The 23,123-nt window shown below is 33.0% G+C and overlaps 1 protein-coding gene across 4 annotated transcripts in view; it reads left to right on the top strand.

The window, feature by feature from the left end:
• LOC118180466 (protein-tyrosine sulfotransferase-like) overlaps window positions 1-23,123 on the top strand; it is a 58,248-nt gene that overhangs the window by 9,534 nt on the left and 25,591 nt on the right. The window contains exons 2-3 of one of the 4 annotated variants that reach the window (XM_085817216.1): window positions 7,828-7,958; window positions 19,612-19,851. In XM_085817216.1, coding sequence (XP_085673342.1) covers window positions 7,830-7,958; window positions 19,612-19,851 — 369 coding nt within the window. In that variant the 5' untranslated portion in view covers window positions 7,828-7,829. The remainder of the gene's footprint in view (window positions 1-7,827; window positions 7,959-19,611; window positions 19,852-23,123) is intronic. The other 3 variants (XM_085817217.1, XM_085817218.1, XM_085817219.1) reach the window with 3 other exon arrangements.

A 23,123-nucleotide genomic window follows, 5' to 3' on the forward strand; every position in this document is an offset into this window, starting at 1 on the left:
TATGGGAACATAATGTCCAGTCCTTTCATTGCTATTAACGATTTTCAGTTTGTAGCATCGCAATTATCTTTCCAAGTGTAATTTCTTCCGATTTTGTCACTACCGATTCTAGCAATGAATAGATGGAATTATTTTCGTTTAGTTAAGGAAGTTGTCGGAGACAGGGATACGTGTGTGCAATGGTGTGTATCGGAAGGATTACTGCCTTCATCAAAAACATGTTCTGAAGGGCATAATATGAAATTATGCAAAAAGAGAGATGGATTACATATTTTTCGCTGCCGACGTACTCACGCCTCTGGTAAAGATGAGCAAGTGTCTCAGGCAAAAGGCACTTGGTTCGCCAAAACCAAACTTTCTCCTGAGAAAGTAATAATATTAACGTATATTTTTTCTCAGGGAGAAAGCTACGAAAATGCTATTTTGCAGACTAGCATTGACAACAAAGTAACTTCGTCAGAAACAGTGAGCGATTGGTATTCTTACTGTCGCAAATTGGTTTCTGACAGAATGCTACGTGCAATGCATTCATCGAAAATTGGCGGTGTCGGCTGCGTGGTTGAAATAGACGAAACGAAAATAGGCAAAAGAAAGTACAACGTTGGAAGGGTCGTTGAAGGAACTTGGATAATTGGAATGTTTCAAAGAGAAACCAAGGATTTTCGTCTAGAAATATGTCCAGAAAACAACAGATCTGCGGCGACCCTGATACCACTAATAACAAAGCACGTGGCTCAGGGAACCACAATCATTACAGATGAATGGCGGGCGTACGCATCTTTAGCCAACAATGGGTATTATGTGCACCAGACTGTAAATCATTCAACCCATTTTATTAATCCGGCAACTGGCGCACATACTCAGTCTATTGAGTCCAACTGGAGACCTCTGAAAGTTAAACTGCAGAAAAGTGGTCTTCATAAGGAAAACCTAGCAGATCACCTTCTCGAATATTTATTTCGGTGTGAAATAAGTCACAACAATAAGGATCCATTTATAGAAATTCTGGCTGCCATGAAGGATTGCTTTCCAGTGACATAAAATCTCCGGCAATTTCCTTAACAACACAGTTTTTTGGAAGAAAAAAAAAAGGCCCTTTTCAGGGCTATACAAATTTAACAAAAGATATATGACATATTGCTAATCTTGAATATTGCTATATATACTTTAATTTATATGCTTTATAATGTTTAACTCATTAATATTATTTCTATTCCTGCTAAGTCTAATTTTTATCCTTTAAATATCATGTTTCACTGTTTGATATTATTTTTTGCCAGCTAACTCTAATTTATATGTGTTTAATATGTTTCTTCATAATTTTTATGCTTTAAATATCATATTTAACCTTTTGATATTTTTTTCTGCGGCTAACACAAATTTAGATGCGTTTAATATGTTTTTTTTTTTTATTTATTTATATGCTTTAAACATCACGGATCACCCGTTTAATTATCTTACAATATGTTTGTTTAATATATATAATAATATCACTTAATTTCTATGCTTTAAATATCATGTTTAAACTTTTGATAATTTTTTTCTGCGTTTTATGTTTCTTTAATTTGTATTACGGTTAACCTTTTTAAATATCTTGTAACGTAACTCTACACCGCTAAACTCATGGCCGATTAGCCGTTGACGAGCTTGGCGAGTAAATACACTTCGCCGCCAACGGATCCTCTCCGGAAGAAAACCCAATTTGTGTCTAATTTGTGAGCCCCTTGCTCCTTTGTATTAACTTGTTTATGCATTCCTAAAAGAACATGTCTTGTGCCACAGTTATATTTTGAGATATTTCTTTTTCTTTCTAAATTAGGGTTTTATGTAATTCTCTTTCAATTAAAGGCACTGTAAATAACTTAAATAGGTGCAGGAATAAAACTGTCTGTTTTCAGCATATTTATTACAGGATTTCAAATTATTCAATCTCAAGGCATCATGATTTTGGATCATGATGAAGTTCATGAATGACGCTTGTGTGGTGAGAAACCATCTGGCGTTATGTAAGCATTTTGCATCGAGAAATAAATATAAGGGTTTTCTAGATCGATTAAATATAGAATTTTTATAAGGCCTGGTATTGATGATTGATATATTAAAAAAATTATCATACAAGGATTCACTCTGAAATTTTTTAATACACATAAATTTTTAAGGTTAAACTTTCGAAATTTTAGGAGTGTTCAAAGTACAGTACAAAGTCTTTAATCCGGACTCGTCGGGACTTCTGCAATTCCGGATTAGAGGTTTTTCCAGATTATAGATCATCAGTTTAAATCTGGTAAGATGGCATGCAGAAATTATAAAATTAAAGATATGAAATCGTAATTTATGAAATAAAGAGCAATTATGATCTAAAGGATATCAAAATTTACAAAAAAAAAAAAAAAGGCTTAATATTTATTTGTTTACTTTATCAAACATTTCTTTCAATGTAAGTTGTTTAAGTTGCTTCGTTTTATGTGCTAATACTTTCTCTTTAATTCTATAAACAGACATAATTTCTTGTTCAGTTACAAAGTTCCGCTGTTTAAGTCCTGTAATTGCCATGCCGAGAATAAAGACTAAGTTGTCAATCGAAATTTTTTCGTTTTCACTAACCTCTCTGTCACTTTCTTCACGCCTTTATCCATTTTTTGCAGCAAATCCACTTTTTGTTTGATGGACATCGAAACATGCTTTCGCTTTGTAGATCTTTTGGCAGCTCTAGAATCGGAAACTCTTTTTGACATAATTGAAAGTTCAAGCATACTTTTTATAAAATTGCTCTAACAGTCTGCAAAAAATAAGCCGGATCCAGTTAGAAGATTAAGGAACAACTCAATCTGGAGCATTAACTTAAATAGATAATTTTAGCATAGCTTATACCGTCCGTTATACATTAAATGCACATGCATATAAAACAAATGTGTTATGCGCATGCGTAAACACTATGCATGCACAGAAAGTTTGTAGCTTTGAGGTCTGGATTATGGACGTCCGGATTAAAGACTTTGTACTGTAGTCTCTTTCAGCATCAATGTACTTTAGTAGGCGAATTTTTCAAATATTAAATGCCTCAAGCCATTCATTTCATGGAATCAATGAAAAAATGCATTTATTGCTTCATCAGTCTCCTCTCTGGAATGAAAACGATGTCCATGTAAGTTCTTTTGTAGATTAAAAAAGAGCCAAAAGTCACAAATAGCTAGTTTGGATGAATAGGTTGATGATGATCACTTTGATGTGTTTTTTGTTCAAGAAACTCAACTGTTAATTTTGCTGAATGAGAAGATGCGTTGTCATGATGGAGCATGAGTCCTCTAATATTCACTTCTTGAAGAATTTCTGGAAGACACTTTGTGGTGCACTACTTAGCTGTGACTTGTCTTCTGACCTTCTAGCTTGATGGCTTTGATTGATTATATGCCTCTGAAGAAAATGGCGTACATTACTTTTTCATGGCACATTGTCTTTTAACTATTGTGTGCATGGGATCATCTTCAAAGACCTATACTTTACTTTCTTGATGTGTTGGAACATCAAATAATGGTATGTTTCATTTCATCACCAGTTACGATTATAAAAATAATGTAGTGGACACCATCTCTAAGTAATTTAATGGATTTTTTACTGGGTCTGATATATTCCTCTTTTTGGTGCTCAGTTAAATTATGGGAAACCCCCAGTAAACCAATTTTTTCATATGCAGCTCTTCATGAGTAATTTTATATATGGCAATGGATCCAATATTAAGTTCCATCTGCATCATTTGATAGGTGTAGCAATTATCATTGATTAATATTTTTTGTATGGCAGATACATTATCTGGGATTTCTGCTGACAGTGGCCTTCCTGTGTGTTCTTCATTCTGAAGAGAGTTATGACTTTTGTGAAACTCTGTAAACCATCTGAATGCAGTAACATGAGATGGATCTTCATTTGCAAATGCTAACTTTAGATGTTGAACCCATTCTTCTTGATTTAATTCCTCATTAAAATACTAGTAGAAAATCATAGCATGATAATGTTCTCACATCAGTTTCATTTTTCCATCTGCCTAAAATTTAATCTATTCTAAGCCACTTGCAGTTGGCCAATAAAAAATTATCTGCTCAGCTTAGTTCTTATTTTCAAATTTAACCATTAATTATTTTTCTGCCACTTATGATCTGCATATATCTAAAACATTTCAGAGTGACCTCAGTATCTGTCAGGAGTTATACATAGTTGCAAATATAAACACCATAAAAGGTAACTTGTAAATCATGAGAATAATCAATATTATTAATAATTCAAACATTCTCAAAGCTACGATGAATCTAAAATCAAAAGTGAAGGAATAATGATTGATAGTGAAAATAAATTTTCCATATTACCTCAGAAAAATTATTGAACTACCTCACAGTGTCTTTACAAAATAAATTCCAACACAGTACATAATTGTAAGATGGAAAATAAAAATGGTGAGCTCAAATATGAAAAGTAAAAGTGGTTTTGAATGTTTGTTATCTAGAGACATGAAAATAGAAAAAGTAACATGTCTGTGACCAGAAAGAGAAAAAAGATATAAACATGAAATTTCATGTTAAAACACAATTTGAACATAAATAGTTTTCATGTTTTCACTGAGATGACAATAATGGGAAAACTACATGATGAAATTCTTGATCATGTAAAGAAAGCTTAAGTGATTATTTAGACTGCTGTTGTCGATAGCATGGAAGCTGAATGAGCTGTCAGCTCAAGAAACAGTATTTTCTATAGCAAGAGAATGTTTCTAGACTGTATCACATATTTCCCATGTAATGAATTTTTTTTAAATTGGGATCATTTAAAAGAGTTTAATCCTAAATCTTATTTTAAAGCTTTTTTAAAAAATCACTTGCCATTGAAACCTCCTAGATCAACTAGCATCAAAAAATAAAGTGATGTGGAGCAGCTTCTAGCATTAAATGTGCTGCTAATTTCCTCATAATTTTCTGCAGTTTCTGTGATATTTTGTGGCTTTTTTTTTTAATTTTAAAATACTTTCTTAGTCATGCACAATTATTTGTATTTTCTTTCATATCTTTTTAGTGAAACATTTAAATTAGATTCGATGTTTTGTTTTTGGCAGATAAAGTGCAAGCCCTCTAATAGAATTTTTAGTTCTTTCTGATTATCCACACCCCGCTGGAAAGTTGTGAACTCGTAACTGACTTTGGAAAGAAATATTTGTTTGGGCATCTGTTTTAATGCTGCATTCAGTGCAACCATTATCTACATTCTTCTCTCTCTGTCCGTCACACACACTTTTAGGTTTTTGCACTGTTCTTCTGGGCATGCACACAACGATCTGCTTTGATAAAATTTTTAAAAAGTCGCCAAATTGCACAGACAGGCCATTGTGCACTTCTTCATCATCAAAATCCTAAAATGAGAAGGAAAAAAGAGGTGCATGATGCCCTTAAGTGAGCACATTACACTCTATGTATGCAGAAAGCTAATTCTGAGATTTCACTGAAGATGATGAAAATACAGTATGCTATGCTGAAATGCTGAAATTCGCATAGGAGGGATCACAGTGGTTAAAATGTTCAAAGTGGAATACCATCATGGGATATGTCATGGGCATATCTGGTTTATTACATAACGTAATTTTTGGTAGCATTTTGGGTTGCCACATAAATACTTTTTGGCTACATGGTGCATTTCCCCATCAGTGCATTTTCATAGCTTTTAGTGGGGTTCCAGATGACAATAAAGTACTGAAATTTTATAGCTCACTGCTGATAGTGATCATTTCTACTTCCTATAATTGCTTTGCGTCAGAATTCTTATGCATGTGAATAAATTAAGTAAGCATGCCACTGCTTATCATCTTTTCATGCAAGATCATTGAATGAAAATATCTTTTTCATGCAGTGTTTTCTCATCTTGAAATAAATCTTATTTTTCCTACTTAGAAAATGGTGGTCATAAAGTGCTGTTCATTTATTATAATTTAAAACAATATACTATATCACATAATTTAATATGCAGATTAGAATTTTGATTCTTTACTCTGGCAATATATAGTAGTTGTTACGAGATAACAGTGGTTGGACAAAAATATGGAAACATCGAAATAAAAACTTATTGCTGTGACTAATATGGTATAGGAAAACCATTAGCACTCAAAACAGCTTGATGTCTTCTCAAAATAGCTTGATGTCTCTCGTATACTTTGTAAGGGAATTTTGTACCATTCGTCCTGTGAAACATTGGCAAGTTCAGTTAATGATGATGATAGTGGATAGCATTCACACAGATTTCTCTCAAATAACCCAAAAAGGCTCAATAGTAGTGATATCTGATGACTGTGGTGGCCATGGTAGATTTGAAAGTTCACCCTCGTGCTCAAAAAACCAGTCCTGGATGATAGGAGCTGAGCGAACAAGAGCTCTGTCATCTTGGAATGCAGCACCACCACTGTGGAAGAAAATTTGTATACCATTGTGATGGACGTGATCAGCCAAAGCGGTCACAGAATCCTTGGCTGTAATATGACCTTGCATAATAATGATGGGTCCCTTGGAATACCACAATATGTCTGTCTAAACCATGACCAAACCCCTGCCGTTTCACTCTCGGTAGCAAACAGTCTGTGCACAGAATTGCACAGAAGTCAGTCTAACTCCACAGAACATTTTCTCAATAATGAATGATACTTGGGGATGTTGCATAGGTGTCATTAGTGATCAAATACATCAGTGCCACCAACAGCTTTTGCAAGAATAAGCATTTCATTTCAAACCTGCATTTTGCAAGGTGTTTCCGTATTTCTGTCCAACTCCTATATTTTCTCATTATATGTATCTTCTGTGCCAAAGTTATGCAATTAAACCTCAATCATTCTTTGTTTGGGATGGAGGGGGGAAATAAATGTAAGAAAACAACTGAACTTGGAAATACTTGATCAGTCTAAATAAGTAGTCTATTATAAATAAATTACTTTTATTACTTTCAGCATCGAGATGCTGTATTAAAAATGTACTTGACAAATTGAAAATATGGCTTTTCAAGGTTTCAAATGTCTTGCTGATCTTCCTGCTTCCATGTTCTGTATAGTCACTTTAATTTTTTATAGAGTTTTGCAAGTCTGGGTGAGGCTTGGTATCATCTTTTGTTTTGTTTTAATTTTTGATAGCTTCAAAGTACTTCTCCCTCATTGTAGATCCAAATTGGAAATTAACTAAAATGGAAATCCCTGCTAGTTAACAGGAATACACTCATGAAAACTAACTGAACTAATCACATCTTGCAATTAAATAATATTTGACAGTAATACTGATTTTAATTTGAGGAGCTCTGAGAGCTGTTTAGGAAGCATTATTGTTTTATTGTGCCAAAGTTATGATCCAAACAGAAGGTAATGCGAATAGTATATACAGTGCTCTAAAATGGCCATCCATAGTTCCAAATGATTTTGGTCTCTGGAAAATGTCACCTAAAAAAAGGTGATGTTCAACATAGACATTTACTCATATTCTCTAAAATACTGGTCACTTTCTGAGAATTATGAGAAGGTTTACTGTACGTACTTTGGTTTAGATTTAGGGGGGGAGTCTAAATGATCTGTTGCATGAAATGCTTCACTTGGACTATAATTTCTGAGCCTTGGATGCTGATGCAAATGTTATACACATAAAACTTCATTCAGGGTCATAAATGGTGAACATAATATGTTCAGAAAAACAACAGTTGCAAGAATAAGTTTTCTTTATTCCAAATAGTTGATCAAGGCTGTTGTATTTATTTGTGATAAATCTAAAAATTTTATGAAATATTTGGAATAATTTTTTGTATTTTTCTCCTCCCTAGCAATGGCAGCACGAGCTTTAAAAAAATATATACTCTTTCTCTGTCTGCTTGTATTGTTCCTGTTTTTCATATATCATGTTTATTCTCCATGTTCGATTTCATCCAGTAGTAGTGTTATGATAGCTGCACAGGTATGTATGTCATATTGTGAAAAATATATTGATTGCTTTTAGAAATAAACTTTTTTAATTATTTGAAACATGAATAAAATTTATAGAATAAGTTATGGCAGATATAAAAAAAAATTTAGTGATTACAGGAAACAACACTGCATAAACAACTCTTTGATAGGTCAAAAAAAAGCTTTGTGATGTTTTGATGATAATACAGTAAGCGCTTGACTATCTGGAAAGCTTAAAAATGCCAGATTTCAGATATGTGAGAATACCAGATAATTGAAGGTACAAAAATGCAGTTCAAGGTAGAAAAGCCAAATGAATGGAACAAAAAAAGTTACAGGTCTGAAATTATAAAAAGAGTCATTTTATTTGTTATCAACTGGAATATCAAATGCCTACATATAAATTATGTCAGATTTTAAATGAGGAGAAAGAGGCCTTCCAGATATAAGTGGCTAAGTAAAACATGTTTTTTAAAAAAGTTCATTATGCGTTCTGCCATTAGGCACTACATGGAAAGGGGGAGTGCCCTGTGAGGACTTTTTAAGAGAAACTGGCCTGTGACCACATTAGACATGGAGAAAACAATGAAAATGTACATGCAACCTTTGTATATCAGGACTTGAACCACAGACAGAACTACCTGTGATCAGCAGCTTTTATCATTCAGCCGCTACAGTACAAAGTCTTTAATCTGGACTCATCAGGACTTTGATAATTCTGGATTAGGGGTTTTTCCAGATTATAGATCATCAATTTAAATCTGGTAAGATGGCATGCAGAAATTATAAAATTAAAAATATGAAACAGTAATTTATGAAATAAAGAGCAATAATGATCTAAAGGGTATCAAAATTTACATTACAAAAAAAAAAAAAAAAAAAAAAGCTTAATATTTATTTGTTTACTTTATTAAACATTTCTTTTAATGTAAGTTGTTTTAAGTTGGTTCATTTTTTGTGCTAATACTTTCTCTTTAATTCTATAAACAGACCTAATTTCTTGTTCAGTTCCACTGTTCAAGTCCTATAATTGCTCAACTTTCCAATGTGTTCTGCATGAGCAACATTATAATATTAAAATGAAAAAAGAAAGAAAATCTGAAAGAATTGAGATTTTAACATCATACCAGAAAGGTTTTTTATGCTCTTGCTAAGCATCTTGCTTTTTTTGCACTTATGCCACGTACAGTTCGACAGTAAAATCGCAAATTATTTATATTATAATAAGCAGTATATGTTTTGAATTCCTGATATACTGTTAAGTGTTGGCATAAATCGTTTTTCGGTCTTTTCTTGTTTCATCATATCCATGTTTAGTTTTCTTAATAAGATGACTTACAAAACTTTTCTTAGAACTTTTTCATCTTTTTATTATTAATTTTTTGTGTTTAATTTTATTTATTAAATATCATGTTCTTTGCACTTGTGCCACATAAAATTCAACAGTAAAATCACAAAATATTTAAAAACAGCCTATTTTTACAATTCCTGTAAAGTGTTAGGGGCTGACATGCATTCTCCCCATATTAGCCACCTAAAATAATTATCATAAAAACGTATACAATCATTTTAATAAGTCCTGCTAGTGCAATTTCTTAATAATATTTAATACATCTGCTCGTGATTTTAATGTGTTTTTCTTTAAATTAGTCATATTAAAATGTAGAAAAATATTCTTATGAACTAACTGTCTTTACTGCTTTAAAATCACTTAGTTTGTTATGCAGTAATCTTCAAGTTTAAATCTAAAGGTTAAAAACTACTGGCCTTACTGAATGGCAACACAATGAGATCTGGAAAATAAAAGTATTTTTATTTCCCTCAGGGGTAAATATCTTCCATTTTGCCAAATGGCAGCAGTCTCATGCGCTGGAGATAATTGTTTTATCGAACAGTGCATATCTGCCTTTGAAATCATTAAGTTCATTAATAAAAATTCATTAAATTTGTAGAAAATATTAAATAAATAAAACAAATTAAAAATTTTAGCTTTCAAGTAAGCATGTTAAGGGGGAAGACTATGTGTATTTAAAGTTTTACAGCTCTAGGTGTCACTATTTTTCTACAGTACAAGGAACATGCACATATGTACTACTTAATTAATTTAAAAGAAAAGTATGTAGCAATAACCGTTGATGCAACAGTTTCAAAAGTGATATGAATAAAAAGTGAGTTCCAAGATTAATACCACCTCTAGTTCTTTTTTTTTTTTTTTTTTTTCTTAAGGAATTTGACTATTGTAGCAATTTATAGAAGAAGGGATGGATGTAGAAGGATAAAGTCACCAACTTAGCAGTTAGTGCATAAACTTCAGAATGCTTGTAGATTATCTCTTATGCAACAGTTATTTTCCAAAGTGTTTATAACTCAATACTTAATCCTGGATTTTCTGCATAACAAAGGTTGTTGAGATTAAACCATAACACATTAGAAAAAAGGATTTTGATATAGGCTTCATGAACCAGAGTTTGAAAGTGTTATGGAGACACAAACACCTAGTCATCTTGTATAAAGTCTATCTTTGTGAAGGTTGCATATTTAATTCTGAGATATGTAACTGTTTGTTGTAAGGCACAATTGTGCTAACATAGTGTAGTGTTTGAGATGTAAGCTTTATTCCATAAATATTTTTATCATTTTCATATAAATATTTAATTGATTATATTTCAATTTTTTGTTCTCTAATTTTTATTTATTTGAAGTAAATGTTTTATTTTCTGCATCTGTCTTTTGGTTCTGGCAGTAATGTCAGCATTGGTTTAACATATGTGCTGTAACTTAAAATATGCAAATTTTAACCCTTTCAGGACGGGCGTCCCATATACACATTCCCTAAGAACGTCTCTTACAGCCAGGCGTCCCATCCACGCATCAGTAAAGATCGCATTCAGGGGACGGGTGATGCGTATACGCATTTTAAGGTGGAACGTTTTTCTGAAGGCCACTAGATGGCATCCTGTGTCCATTACTTTTGAAATGAACACAGTTTTAAGTTCCTGATCTTGAGTTTGATATATTCTGCTTGACTTTGGTATTTTACTCATCAGCTGTTCGAGGTTGGGGGAGCGGAGGGAAAGCGTAAACAGAGGTGGGCTCTTTTAATCGCTGCGTGCTAATGAAAACGTTCTCGTATCTGATTTATATCCAAATCCTTTTTTAATTCTATTTTTTCCTCTACCATGTACGGTATTTTAGGGTTACTGTGCGTAGTTTTTTTACGTTTTGCATTGCCTTCAGATATATTTCCGTTCCTTCTTTTTTTATTTAGGAAAGCCTCACCTCCAGTCTATTATGGTGGGAAGGCGCTATTTATCAGAGGAAGAATACCCTCATATGGTTAGTGAACCATTTACTAACGCAAATGAGAATACTGATTCATTTTCTAAAGAGTTAAAAAGTTATACTTTTTCTAAGAGTTACAAAGTGATACTTCTCTGTGCTTCAAGATTTACCACACTCGTTTTCATTTTAAATTTTGTTACTTCTTACTGTAAATAGTCTTTATTGTGTTCTTTTTATTAATTTTAAACTTTATTGATGGATTTTATCAATTAAAACTGTGGAATAATTTGAATAGCGCTTCCGAAAATTATTTTAGAAGATAAGCAATTTTTAAGTATATTTTCATGTAAAATAAAGAAAAAAATGTTTTAAGGGCTAATTTTAACATACATAAGAGCTCAAGTAATAATCTAAAATGATACCAAAAATTATGATGCTAGAAGCGGAACTTTTGTTTTTCTGATTTTTGATATAAAATTAGGCTTAGCGATGCAAAACCTCCGTCCTGTATGGTGACTGCCTTCGATTCTCTTCTGTCCCGCACGATGGTCTTAAACAAAGGTGCGCCATCGTGAAAAGGTTAAGCTAATACATGCCAAATAAAAAAATGTAATTACAACTTTTGAAAAGTATCCAGTACAGAGATTTTTATTTATTATACTAGTCTTTATATAAAAAAGGAAAAAAAAACTACTTTGGTATTATCGTAACCATTTTGGCACTGTTTGGGGATCTTTTGAAGAATAAAGGAATAGTAATTTCAAATCAGAGAAAGTTATTTCTTTCATATCATACATGTTATTATTATGTATATATTTTAATTTTAGTTCAATATTTATCCCAGAAAACAATTTATAAAACTGCATACAAATAGATTTTTTTTTTCCCTTCCAGTGGAAATTTCATAGTAATAACTTTAAGAATGGATTCAAGGTAATGGGAAATCGCTCATTAAATAATCACTCATTATACACTCAACAGTGTATAAATCTGACTGCTGCACTAAATAAAACATGACTGTTCTCGAACCAATTACTACTTTGAATGCCAACATGTTCATTACAATTTTTCATGCTGCATTTCCAAAAAGGTTTTCTTCCAAAATACAGGTCATCAAATTTAAATCTGAACATTGTCGTCTTTGTGGCAAAATATTATATTCCTGCAAAAATTTTGGAGAACTGATGGTAACGACTTTTTTGATACTTTGGTATTATTACAACTATCTTGGTAGAATTCGTCAAACTGTGGCAACATAACAATTCTTCAGGTAACCATATTGATAACCATATTGATCCATTGTTTGAAGACAAATCCCGCAAGCGCATCAAAATTCAGCTAAAGGCCAAAAATGTCACAGTTTACCTTTAGAGCTTCTAATGTAACCAAAACAGCGCATACAAAAATGACGACATTGCATATTCAAACTTACAGTTATGAAGAGGCAGTGCAGAGCATAAAAGTACGCTGGTGACCAAAATCAAGAGCGGCCTTTCTCATGACATGACACCACACCTAAATATTTTAAATTTATTGTAAGTACTTGTCATATGTAAATACTTTTTATACAGTTTGTCATATGTAAGTACTTAGTGAGTATGAAATCAAAATTTTATTAATATTAAATATTATTATTATTATTTATTAATCATTGAGCATTTTTTTTAAATTTAGGGGCAGCATTCTTAGTGAAGTACATGGGCAGTCGATGGCCTTGGAACGGTTATCAATATGGTTACCTGAAGAATTGTTATGTTGCCACAGTTTGACGAATTCTACCAAGATAGTTGTGATAATACCAAAGTATCAAAAAAGTCGTTACCATCAGTTTATTACCTTATATAATATTTGAACTTAACTATCTGCTTTCATACTCTATAAGTAGTAGTAGTTTTTTTTTTTTTTCTTTTTCATATCATTTTTTAATGATATTGAGCAGTCAAAGCTTCTCATGCAAATGGCCAGAATTCCAATCAAATGATCTTAAGATACCATGAACCTCCACTTAACCTTTCTTGTTTCTACTACAGTCAAAAGTCTTTAATCCGGACATCCATAATCCGGAATGATCTATAATCCGGACCTCAAAGCTACAAACTTTCTGTGCATGCGCAAACGAATAATGTGTTTACGTATGCACATATGCATTTACGCATGTGCATAATATGTTTACGCATGCGCATTTAATATATAATGGACAGTATAAGCTAGACTAAAATTATCTAATTATCTATTTCAGTTAATGTTGCAGATTGCGTTGTTCCTTAATCTTCTAATTGGATCCACCTTATTATTTTTTGCAGACTGTTAGAGCAATTTTATGAAAAGTAAGCTTGAACTTTTGATTATGTCAAAAAAAATTTCCGATTCTGGAGCTGCCAAAGGATCTACAAAGCGAAAGCATGTTTCGATGTCCATCAAAGAAAAAATGGAATTGCTGCAAAAAATGGATAAAGGCATATCCTCTATTTCTCTAACCATTCCGAAATCTGTTTATAAATTTCACGCTGCTCTTCCGGGGGGGGGGGTCGTGGCGCGCAATGAACTGGAAGTTGATCTGTCAGCACTATTCTTATCTTCAAGACAGATGTTTTTATTTTATTCGATTTATAATTCCTTACTAAATGTAGTATTTCATCTCGATGTACTTCGTCTTTGATATGATTTAAATCAAATGTCTCATCATTATAAATATCACGAATACACATCAAATAGTTTTCTGGTTGCAATTTTCTAATTTCGACCATGCGTAATGTATGGTTTAAGCATGTGCACGTTGAAAGAAATGTTTAATAAAGTAAAAAAATAAATATTAAGCTTTTTTTTGTAAATTTTGATACCTTTTAGATCATAATTGCTCTTTATTTCATAAATTATGATTTCATATTTTTAATCGTATAATTTCTGCATGCCATCTTACCAGATTTAAATTGATGATCTATAATCCGGAAAAACCCTTAATCTGGAATCGTCGAAGTCCGGACGAGTTATAGCTGTAGTATCTACGACCCAATTAAATTTATCTGTGTTACCTCCTTTATCTGTAGTTGTTGCATAATTTTCTGTTAACATTAATTCTTTATCTTTATACTGTCCATGTTTATCGTCTATTTTAAACTTCTGATTTTTACTTACATTTTCTTTACATTGAGCGATTACGTGTCCAAATTTATGACATCTGAAACCAGGTCCTCTTCTCATATTCCCCATTTTTTTTCTTAGACTTAGTTTTATTTTCAACTATATCTTTCCCTACATTTGAACTAATAGTATTAAACACACTTTCCTTGCTGCTGTCTTCTAAATCAGCATTTTACCTGGCGAAGTTGGCTTTCTTCCCTTACCATTTCTTCAGCAATTTTTTCCAGTGTAAAATCTTTGTCCTTCCACCTATAGATCAACTGTACAATGCTGGAGTATTTCTGGGGTAATCTCCTTATTGCCTGAAATCCTTTAAAAGGATCTGCCAAGTTGTGTCCAGCTTCAGCCAATTTCTTTGCAGTCTTTCTTATCCTCGCGATGAATAACCCTATTTCTTCATTTGGTGTATATCTAATGCTAAAAAATTCATCTAGTAACTGAATTATCCTTGTTCTTGTTTTGAGTTTGAATTGCTTCTGTAGAACTTCCCATGCTTCTTTACCACTTGAGCATTCTTGTATCAGTGGCCTGAACTCAGTTTTAATTCCATAATATAATGTAGCGAAGGCTCTATTCTCTCTCAATGTGAAGTCCTGCTTTTCATGCCTTCTTGCACTTTTATCTAATTCTTCTTCTTTCTCCTCTATGAAGCTTCAACAATTTCTATCCAGTAACAGCATTTTTATATCGACTTTCCATCGATCTCAATTGTCATGGTTTAACAGCTTAAAACCTTTAGGTAGTAATAACATCTACAATTAAGTGTGAGTACAACAACTTGAACAAACTTCTAAAACAGGTCAGCTTCTTTTCGTAGATAACTGCCCTCTTCACCTGCATTCCTTCAATGCTGAGTTGAACTGGGTAACAGGCTAGCTGTTGGGTGCAGGGCTCATAACCCTCTTGACAGTGTGGATATAGGCAAAGCATATTTTGCTTCCCTTAAATAAAGCTAAGACTAATCTAAATAAAATCCATGCTTTATTCTGTAAATTAAAATAAGCTAACACTGTAGCCTTTCCATTTAAAAACCATTTGAAAGAAAGAAAACTAGCATAATGCTAACTCAGAACACACACATTCGGTGATACCGGCATACATATATACATACTCGGCCAACCCGCCGATCTTGACGTCATTGGCCAATCAATGGCAACCACATTAGCTTACCGCCAATTGACCTCCGATCAAAATTTGCATAAGGAAAACTAAAGTCAACAAGTTGCCCAGTATAAGAGTTACAAATTTTTATTTTCTTGGGACATAACTTTTCTGAATACAAAACAGTAGAATATAAGATGAATTTATGTATATTTATATGTAATCATGTTATCATATATTCATTAATATACTTCAAAAGTTTCTTTATATTCAAATCCTGTCTTGTTGCGGCTCTCAAACATTCATAAAATCTACCATGTGGTTACCATTGGCTTGAAGTTTGGCTGTTCCTGATATATAGCAACATAGGTATTTTGTCACAAAATCAGACTTTTTCTGAAATAACATATCAGTTTTTTTTTTTCCATGTTTCGATTCTGCGATACAAATTATGCCTAGATATTAAATTCTGTACCACCTCATCGAATCAGTTTGGAACCAAGAAGTTTTACCTGAAGATTTTAAGCCAAGCATTATCTGTCCTATACACAAAAAAAGGAGACATTTTGGAATGTACCAATTACAGGGGAATCAATCTCCCTTGTGTTTTCTACAAACTATTTTCCAATATACTTTTTAGTAGACTAGTAACTTATACAGAAAATATTGTAGGTGATTACCAATGTGGTTTCTGCAAAAGAAGATCTACAGCAGAACAAATCTTTAACATAAGGCAAATTTTGGAAAAAAAACTAATGAATATGGCATTGCAACGCACCACCTTTTTGTTGATAAGACTACCTATGATTCAGTAAACAAACAATGATGATTAATTGAAGCTATAAGAGAATTTGCAATACCTGAAAAGCTTATAAATTTGGTCACCATTATTCTTACTGAGACAAAACTTAGGGTTAAAATCCAGAATAATCTTTCTGAGCCTGTTTTTGTTTCAGATGGGCTCAGACAGGGTGATCCAATGGCCTGCTTGCTTTTTAAATAAAAGACTCCAACATTAATACTCGTTGAACTATTGTTAACACGTCTGTTCAAATTTTTGTGTTTGCTAATGATATTGACATAGTTGCATGCACTCCCGAGCTACTGAGAGAGGTTTTTGCATCTCTAGAGGCTGCAGCCAGCAAAATGCATCTATCAATCAACCAAAATAAAACTAAATACATGCCATGTGGTAATAACAGCATCCCCTATTTTGAAATTTGGAATTACAAATTTGAAACTGTTAGCAAATTTAAATATTTAGGATCAAAAGTTAATACTGTCAATGATTTAATCCCTGAGATACGTAGTAGAATCACAGATGCTAACCGATGTTTTTTCGGTCTAAAAAAAAACTTGAAGTTTAACTTCACTAGCAGAAAAACGAAGATTTTAATTTACAAAAGCTTAATCAAACACATTCTTACATACTCTGCTGAGACCTGCGCAATGACAGAAAAAGCTTAAAGTATCATTTCTGTCTTTGAAAGAAAAATTTTGAGAAGTAATTTTGGTGGTATAAAATGTAACAATATCTGGAGAAAAAGAACTAACTCTGAACTCTATAAATCCTTTAAAGAAATAGATATACTAGTAAAATATATAAGGATTCAGATTATTAAATGGGCAGGACACCTGTGCACAATGGATGAAAATCAAGTACAGTATAAAGTCTTTAATCCGGACGTCCATAATCTGGAATGATCTATTTTCCGGACCTCAAAGCTATAAACTTTCTGTGCATGCGCAAACGAATAATGTGTTTACGTATGCACATATGCATTTACGCATGTGCATAATATGTTTACGCATGCGCATTTAATATATAATGGACAGTATAAGCTAGACTAAAATTATCTAATTATCTATTTCAGTTAATGTTGCAGATTGCGTTGTTCCTTAATCTTCTAATTGGATCCACCTTATTATTTTTTGCAGACTGTTAGAGCAATTTTATGAAAAGTAAGCTTGAACTTTCGATTATATCAAAAAGAGACAGAGAGGTGATTTGTTTCTCTAATCATTCCGAAATCTGTTTATCAATTTCACGCTGCTCTGCGGGAGAGGGGGACGTCGTGGCGCGCAATGAACTGGAAGTTGATTTGTCAGCACTATCCTCATCTTCAGGGCAGATGTTTTTATTTCATTCCGCTTATAATTCCTTACTAAATGTAGTGTTTATCTCGATGTACTCCAAAATGATTTAAATCAATTTCCTTGTCATTATAAATGTCACGAATACACATCAGATAGTTTTCTAGTTGCAATTTTCTAATTTTGACTACACATAATGTATGCTTTACGCATGCGCGCATTGAAAGAAATATTTAATAAAGTAAACAAATAAATATTAAGCTCTTTTTTTTTTTTTTTTTGTAAATTTTGATACCCTTTAGATCGTAATTGCTCACGATTTCATATTTTTAATCGTATAATTTCTGCATGCCATCTTACCAGATTTAAATTTATGATCTATAATCCTGAAAAACCCTTAATCCGGAATGATCGAAGTCCCGACGAGTCCGGATTAAAGACTTTATACTGTAAGTAAAAAGATCTTCATGGCCAGACCTTTTAGTACCCGACAAGGATGGAGACCTAAACTTAGGTGGCTCGACTGTTTGGAAACAGACTTAAGAATTTTAAAAATAACCATTTGGATGTCCATGGCCAGGGATAGAAGAGTATGGAATTTGATTCTGAGGAAGGCAAGGACCCATCCTGGGCTGTCGGTGTCGGCCATTGAAGAAGAAGAAGATTAAATTCTCTAATTTTTGGTGAGAAATTTATGGAGAATTTTTTTTTTAATTTTCTTGCCACATTTTTTTTCTTATTTATTTATTTATTTATTTATTTATTAATTTTTAAGTTTACCGCAAGAATAATTCACTTGGTGGAATTCTTAATTTATAGTAACCTACTTTCCTTTTTTTCATTGATGCATGAGAGTGAAAAAGGTCCATCGTTCATTCTTTCAAATAATTTTAACAAAGTGCATAACTCACATTTTCGTTATTGTTGCTTATATTAAACACGTCAAATTTTAAAAATGCGCGAAAATGAAATTTTACGTATATCTTAAGAAATGTTGAATAAAGAACTCTTATTTTTTTGCAGATATGCTTAAAAATACATTTACTTTAAGATGATATTAAAAATTTTATAGGTTATAATATAAAAAGTTTTTCAAAAAATTAATAAAAATATAAATTTTTTAAATAAATAATAAAAAAAGTGTGAATTTGGATTAAGCCTAAATTTCAAATTCTGGAAGAAGGTAAGTAAGTTTAGTGAAAAAAAAAAAAAAAAAAAGAAAAGAAAAAGAAAAGAAAAAAAAAGAGAGAGAGAGATTAATAAATATATGTCATTCAATTAACATTGAGGAGCTAAAAGTTTGAGAGAGCTAATTTTTAAAAAAGTACTCTTGCGATTTTTACAAAACTTGGCAGTTTGGTATAATTTGAGTCGTGGAATCGAAATATGGAAAAAAAAATTGGCATGTTGTTTCAGGAAAAGTTTGATTTTATGTCAAAACACCTATATTAAAACAATGCTTATATAAATCTAATATATATCCTAACACAGGATGAATTTTGTCAATCGGCCCAGTAGAACTGTCCCCTCCCCTTTTTTTTTTTTTTTTTTTCAGAATGTACATTGTTACACATTCCTTAATTTTATAACTTAGTAGTTTTCATGTAAATACTCAATGCTAGCTTACATCATCATTTTGAGACTTTCAACTGTAACAAGTCTTGTAACCTTAATATTCATCAAGATTTGTGAAATTCTCAATTTTAATGAATATTTTCCCCATTTATATTAGCTTTGTTTTTATTATGATAAAACTGCTTAAATAGTCATGAGGTGTTAAAAACAGATTAAAAGGACATTATATTTTTTGAGAAAATTTTTTAATGTGGGTAACTTAAACTATTGAAAAATGCTCATGTATTAGTTCACATATTTAGGTTGGTTCACTAAGTTGGAAATTGTTCTTAATAGAAAATTGGAAATGTTTATTTTAAGAGTCAATGAATTTCCTAATCCCCCCCCCCCGTATTTTAGACCATTCATTCTTATTTTCATTTGAAAGCAGTGCAAGTCTGTATTTTTTTATTTATTGAACCTCTTTCTAGAAATTTATTCTTGGGCAGGATTCAAAGAAATATGTATATAATCGAAGTATGCCAATAATATTCATTGGAGGAATGCCAAGAAGTGGTACAACTTTACTACGTGTTATGTTAGATGCTCATCCAGATATACGATGTGGTGAAGAAACTCGTGTCATCCCTCGTTTACTAAGTCTGAAGCAGCAGTGGCTAAAGTCTCCTATTGAGTCTAAACGACTGCAAGAAGCAGGAATAAGTGGTGATGTAAGCATGCCAAATTTATGCATATTTATAATATTTTATACATAATGTTACTTTTAATACTAATTGCATGTAATTTTTCTTTTTTGATACTATTTACTATAGGCTTTGTATATTTATTAGAGTGAAGGCGTTTTTAAGTGAGAAAACATTAATAACATTCATATTATATACATCACAAAGAAATCACATAGTTGTACAAGTTGAAAATATGGCTGCCATTCTAAAGTAATGAAAGAGCAGAATAATCCAATAGAGTTAGATTCCTTTTACCTGCCTTCTAACAAATTTTATATCAGTACTTGTGTAGTATTTGTTAAAATGCCGAGAAAAATGGAACATTTAATAGAAATTATTGAACTGAATTTAGTGATATGTTAAAATAAGAGAAGCACACTTTAAAATGTAGTAAAATTCAACCTTAGATATGCATAGAAAAATCTGTACATTTTAAGTATATTGAAGAGAGGTGTCTATAAGATAACCTTTTGAAACACATAGTTTCTAAAATTAACATCAGGCTATGGTTATACATTCCTTAATTTTATAACTTAGTAGTTTTCATGTGATTTTATTCTAATAATTATTTACATGTAAAAGGTGTCAGGTTAGATGGCTCAAACTGTTAGGGGTGGTGAAAACAATACTCATCAAAAGTAAAACTACGACAATGCAGAATGCCTTGTTATAGCTGTATGAAAATTACAGGATAGTTACAGTTAACAGAGATGTGCATATTATTAATATTGCTTATGTACAGGTCATGTGGAGCTTGATGGTAGGCTGTAAAGAGTGCTTAGCAGGTAAAAGCTATCTGTAACAGATCTTTACCAGTGAAGCTTTTGAAATAGTACAGACAGTGCCTTGTAGGTGTCGGCTAAATGAATACAACTAATTAACAGCCAGGGAATGATCGTGGAATTACTCAGCAATGGGTTGTTAATTTGTACTCTTGTCCAGTATATGGGGTGCGACCTGAGTATTACTCAGCAGTGGGCGTCATGATGGATGCCAAAGTACTGCTGGAATAGCTAGAATATGCAAGAGGATTGTGGATGCAGCACTTCACAAATGACATACAAGTTTGTAGATCAGAGGAACAACATTTTAATATCTATTCACCTTAGTACATGATATCCAAAGTTAACGTGGCTGATGTGATGTCAGGCACAGAGTTTCTCTATCAGAATGACAGCTAGGGATGTTTCTAGAGCAGTGGTTCTTAACCTTTTTACTTCCTTGTATCATCCGTGAACCTTTGGTTCCTTTCGAAGGGCTCCCGGACTGAAGAGTCCTATCCCTATCGACGTTGTATCACTTTTCGAATGTTGGAAGCATAAGTGAGTTCCGGCAGAGTGTCGATAAGCAATAATATAGCATTGAATACAGTCGATGATGAGGTGGCGATACTTGCACTTGGGGAAAAGTAGCCGGAAAGTATTTCCCAGGAATCAGATCGATGCAATGAGAGAAGCAAAGTTGAGGGTGGCGTCGATGGGCGGAAAGAAGGCTGGATGTGGTGGAAAATCGTCAGGTCATGTGATGAGGAGTAGCCAATGGTTGAAAAAGCAATAATATAGCATTGAATACAGTCGATGATGAGGTGGCGATACTTGCACTTGGGGAAAAGTAGCCGGAAAGTATTTCCCAGGAATCAGATCGATGCAATGAGAGAAGCAAAGTTGAGGGTGGCGTCGATGGGCGGAAAGAAGGCTGGATGTGGTGGAAAATCGTCAGGTCATGTGATGAGGAGTAGCCAATGGTTGAAAAAGTGAATTTCTCTAAGAGAGCTGAGGGGCCTCATGCAAGCAGTGTGTTTGTACTTAGAAATATATTTTTTAGCTTTTCAGTTTTTTTTTTTTTCCAATTAATTAAAGATATTTGCTTCTTCGCATATGTTAAATAATATGAGTAGCTTTTCCATGGGTGTATCAGCTGATTGGAGTTGATCTATATTATGTTTAAGAATTGAGAAAAATTTAAATATGTTGCTATTGCCGAAAATATTGTTTAGTTCTTTTAATGTGGAAAATATGTCTGTGAAAGTGTTGGTGTTGAGTGTGGTGGTGTTGTTCTGGTTTCTGGTGCCTGGAGTGTTGTGTGAGGTAACTTGTGCATATGTCCTGCCTGGTGTAAGTGAAGATGTTTGTGAAGTAGTGTTTTTTGGAGTGAAAGTGTAATTTGGTGAGCTATAGGTGTTTCTGTTTGTGTTTTGGGGGAATTTCTCGCAACCGCGATAAGAAGCTGGGTGATTTTTGGAGCAATTTGCACAAATGGGATTATCAATTTTACCTTGTGTGGGACAGTCTGTTGTTTTGTGTTGTTGTGCGCATTTAACACACCTAGGTAAGAAGAAGCAATTATCTGAGGAGTGGTTAAAGTGTTGGCAGTTGTGGCATTGAGGTGTAATATTTTTGTTTATGTATTTTTCAACTGTGATGATGAACATACTTAGGTGTGTTTCACTGTAGATTTTGTCTATGTTGTGTGTCTGCATGAGTTGTACCTGAAATAGTGGCATGGGTTGTTTAGTTTTAAATCTTGTGAGTTGGACTACTTTGTGTACTGTGTATCCTAGGTTTGTGAGTTCTGTGGATATTTCTTGTGTTTTTGTAGTGATGGGTAGACCTCTGATGACTACTTTAACAGGTCGTTTGTGTTTAGGTATAATGACATAGTGTTCGATGTTGTGTTTTTGTAGGTCTGTGGTGAGTTGTCTGTGGTTGTCTGTTGTTGAGGGTAGTAATTTTATGTATTCGCCGCTGATTTTGCCATAGAAAGTAGCTTCTGTAAGTGTTGTGAGTTTTTTGATGTATTGGTTGTGTGTGGCGCCATCTGTCGGCTTAACCATAATCGGTGTAGGTGTACTGTAATTTGGGAGTCGGGCATCTGGTGATTGTGTGCTATTAATTGAGTGTGGAGGTTGATTGGTGTGAGTGTTAGGTTGCGAAAGTGCGTTGAAGCTGTTTTGTGTGGGAATAGTGTTTGGTGGAATATTTATGGGAACCTTGGCAGTCTTAAGTGGTTTTTGAAATCCTTCCGAGTCATCTTCGCTGTCTGAGTTGTCACATGGTTTGCGTTTATGTTGTGCGATTGGCTGTGTGGAGTTTGCATGAGAAAGAGCAAAGTTTAACTTACCCCTCAGCTTCTCGATCAGCTTCTTCTTACTATCCATGTCCTTTTTCAGAATATCCGTGTGGTAATCTCGGTCCGTAACGGGCCTGCCAGCTGAAAATGCATTATAATAGCGTTTAACTGTCGCCAGCTCAGCTTCC

The sequence above is a fragment of the Stegodyphus dumicola genome, chromosome 5 (genome assembly GCF_044657685.1).
Source record: "Stegodyphus dumicola isolate Sdum_Otavi_A_Nest chromosome 5, ASM4465768v1".
Taxonomy (NCBI): Eukaryota; Metazoa; Arthropoda; class Arachnida; order Araneae; family Eresidae; genus Stegodyphus; species Stegodyphus dumicola.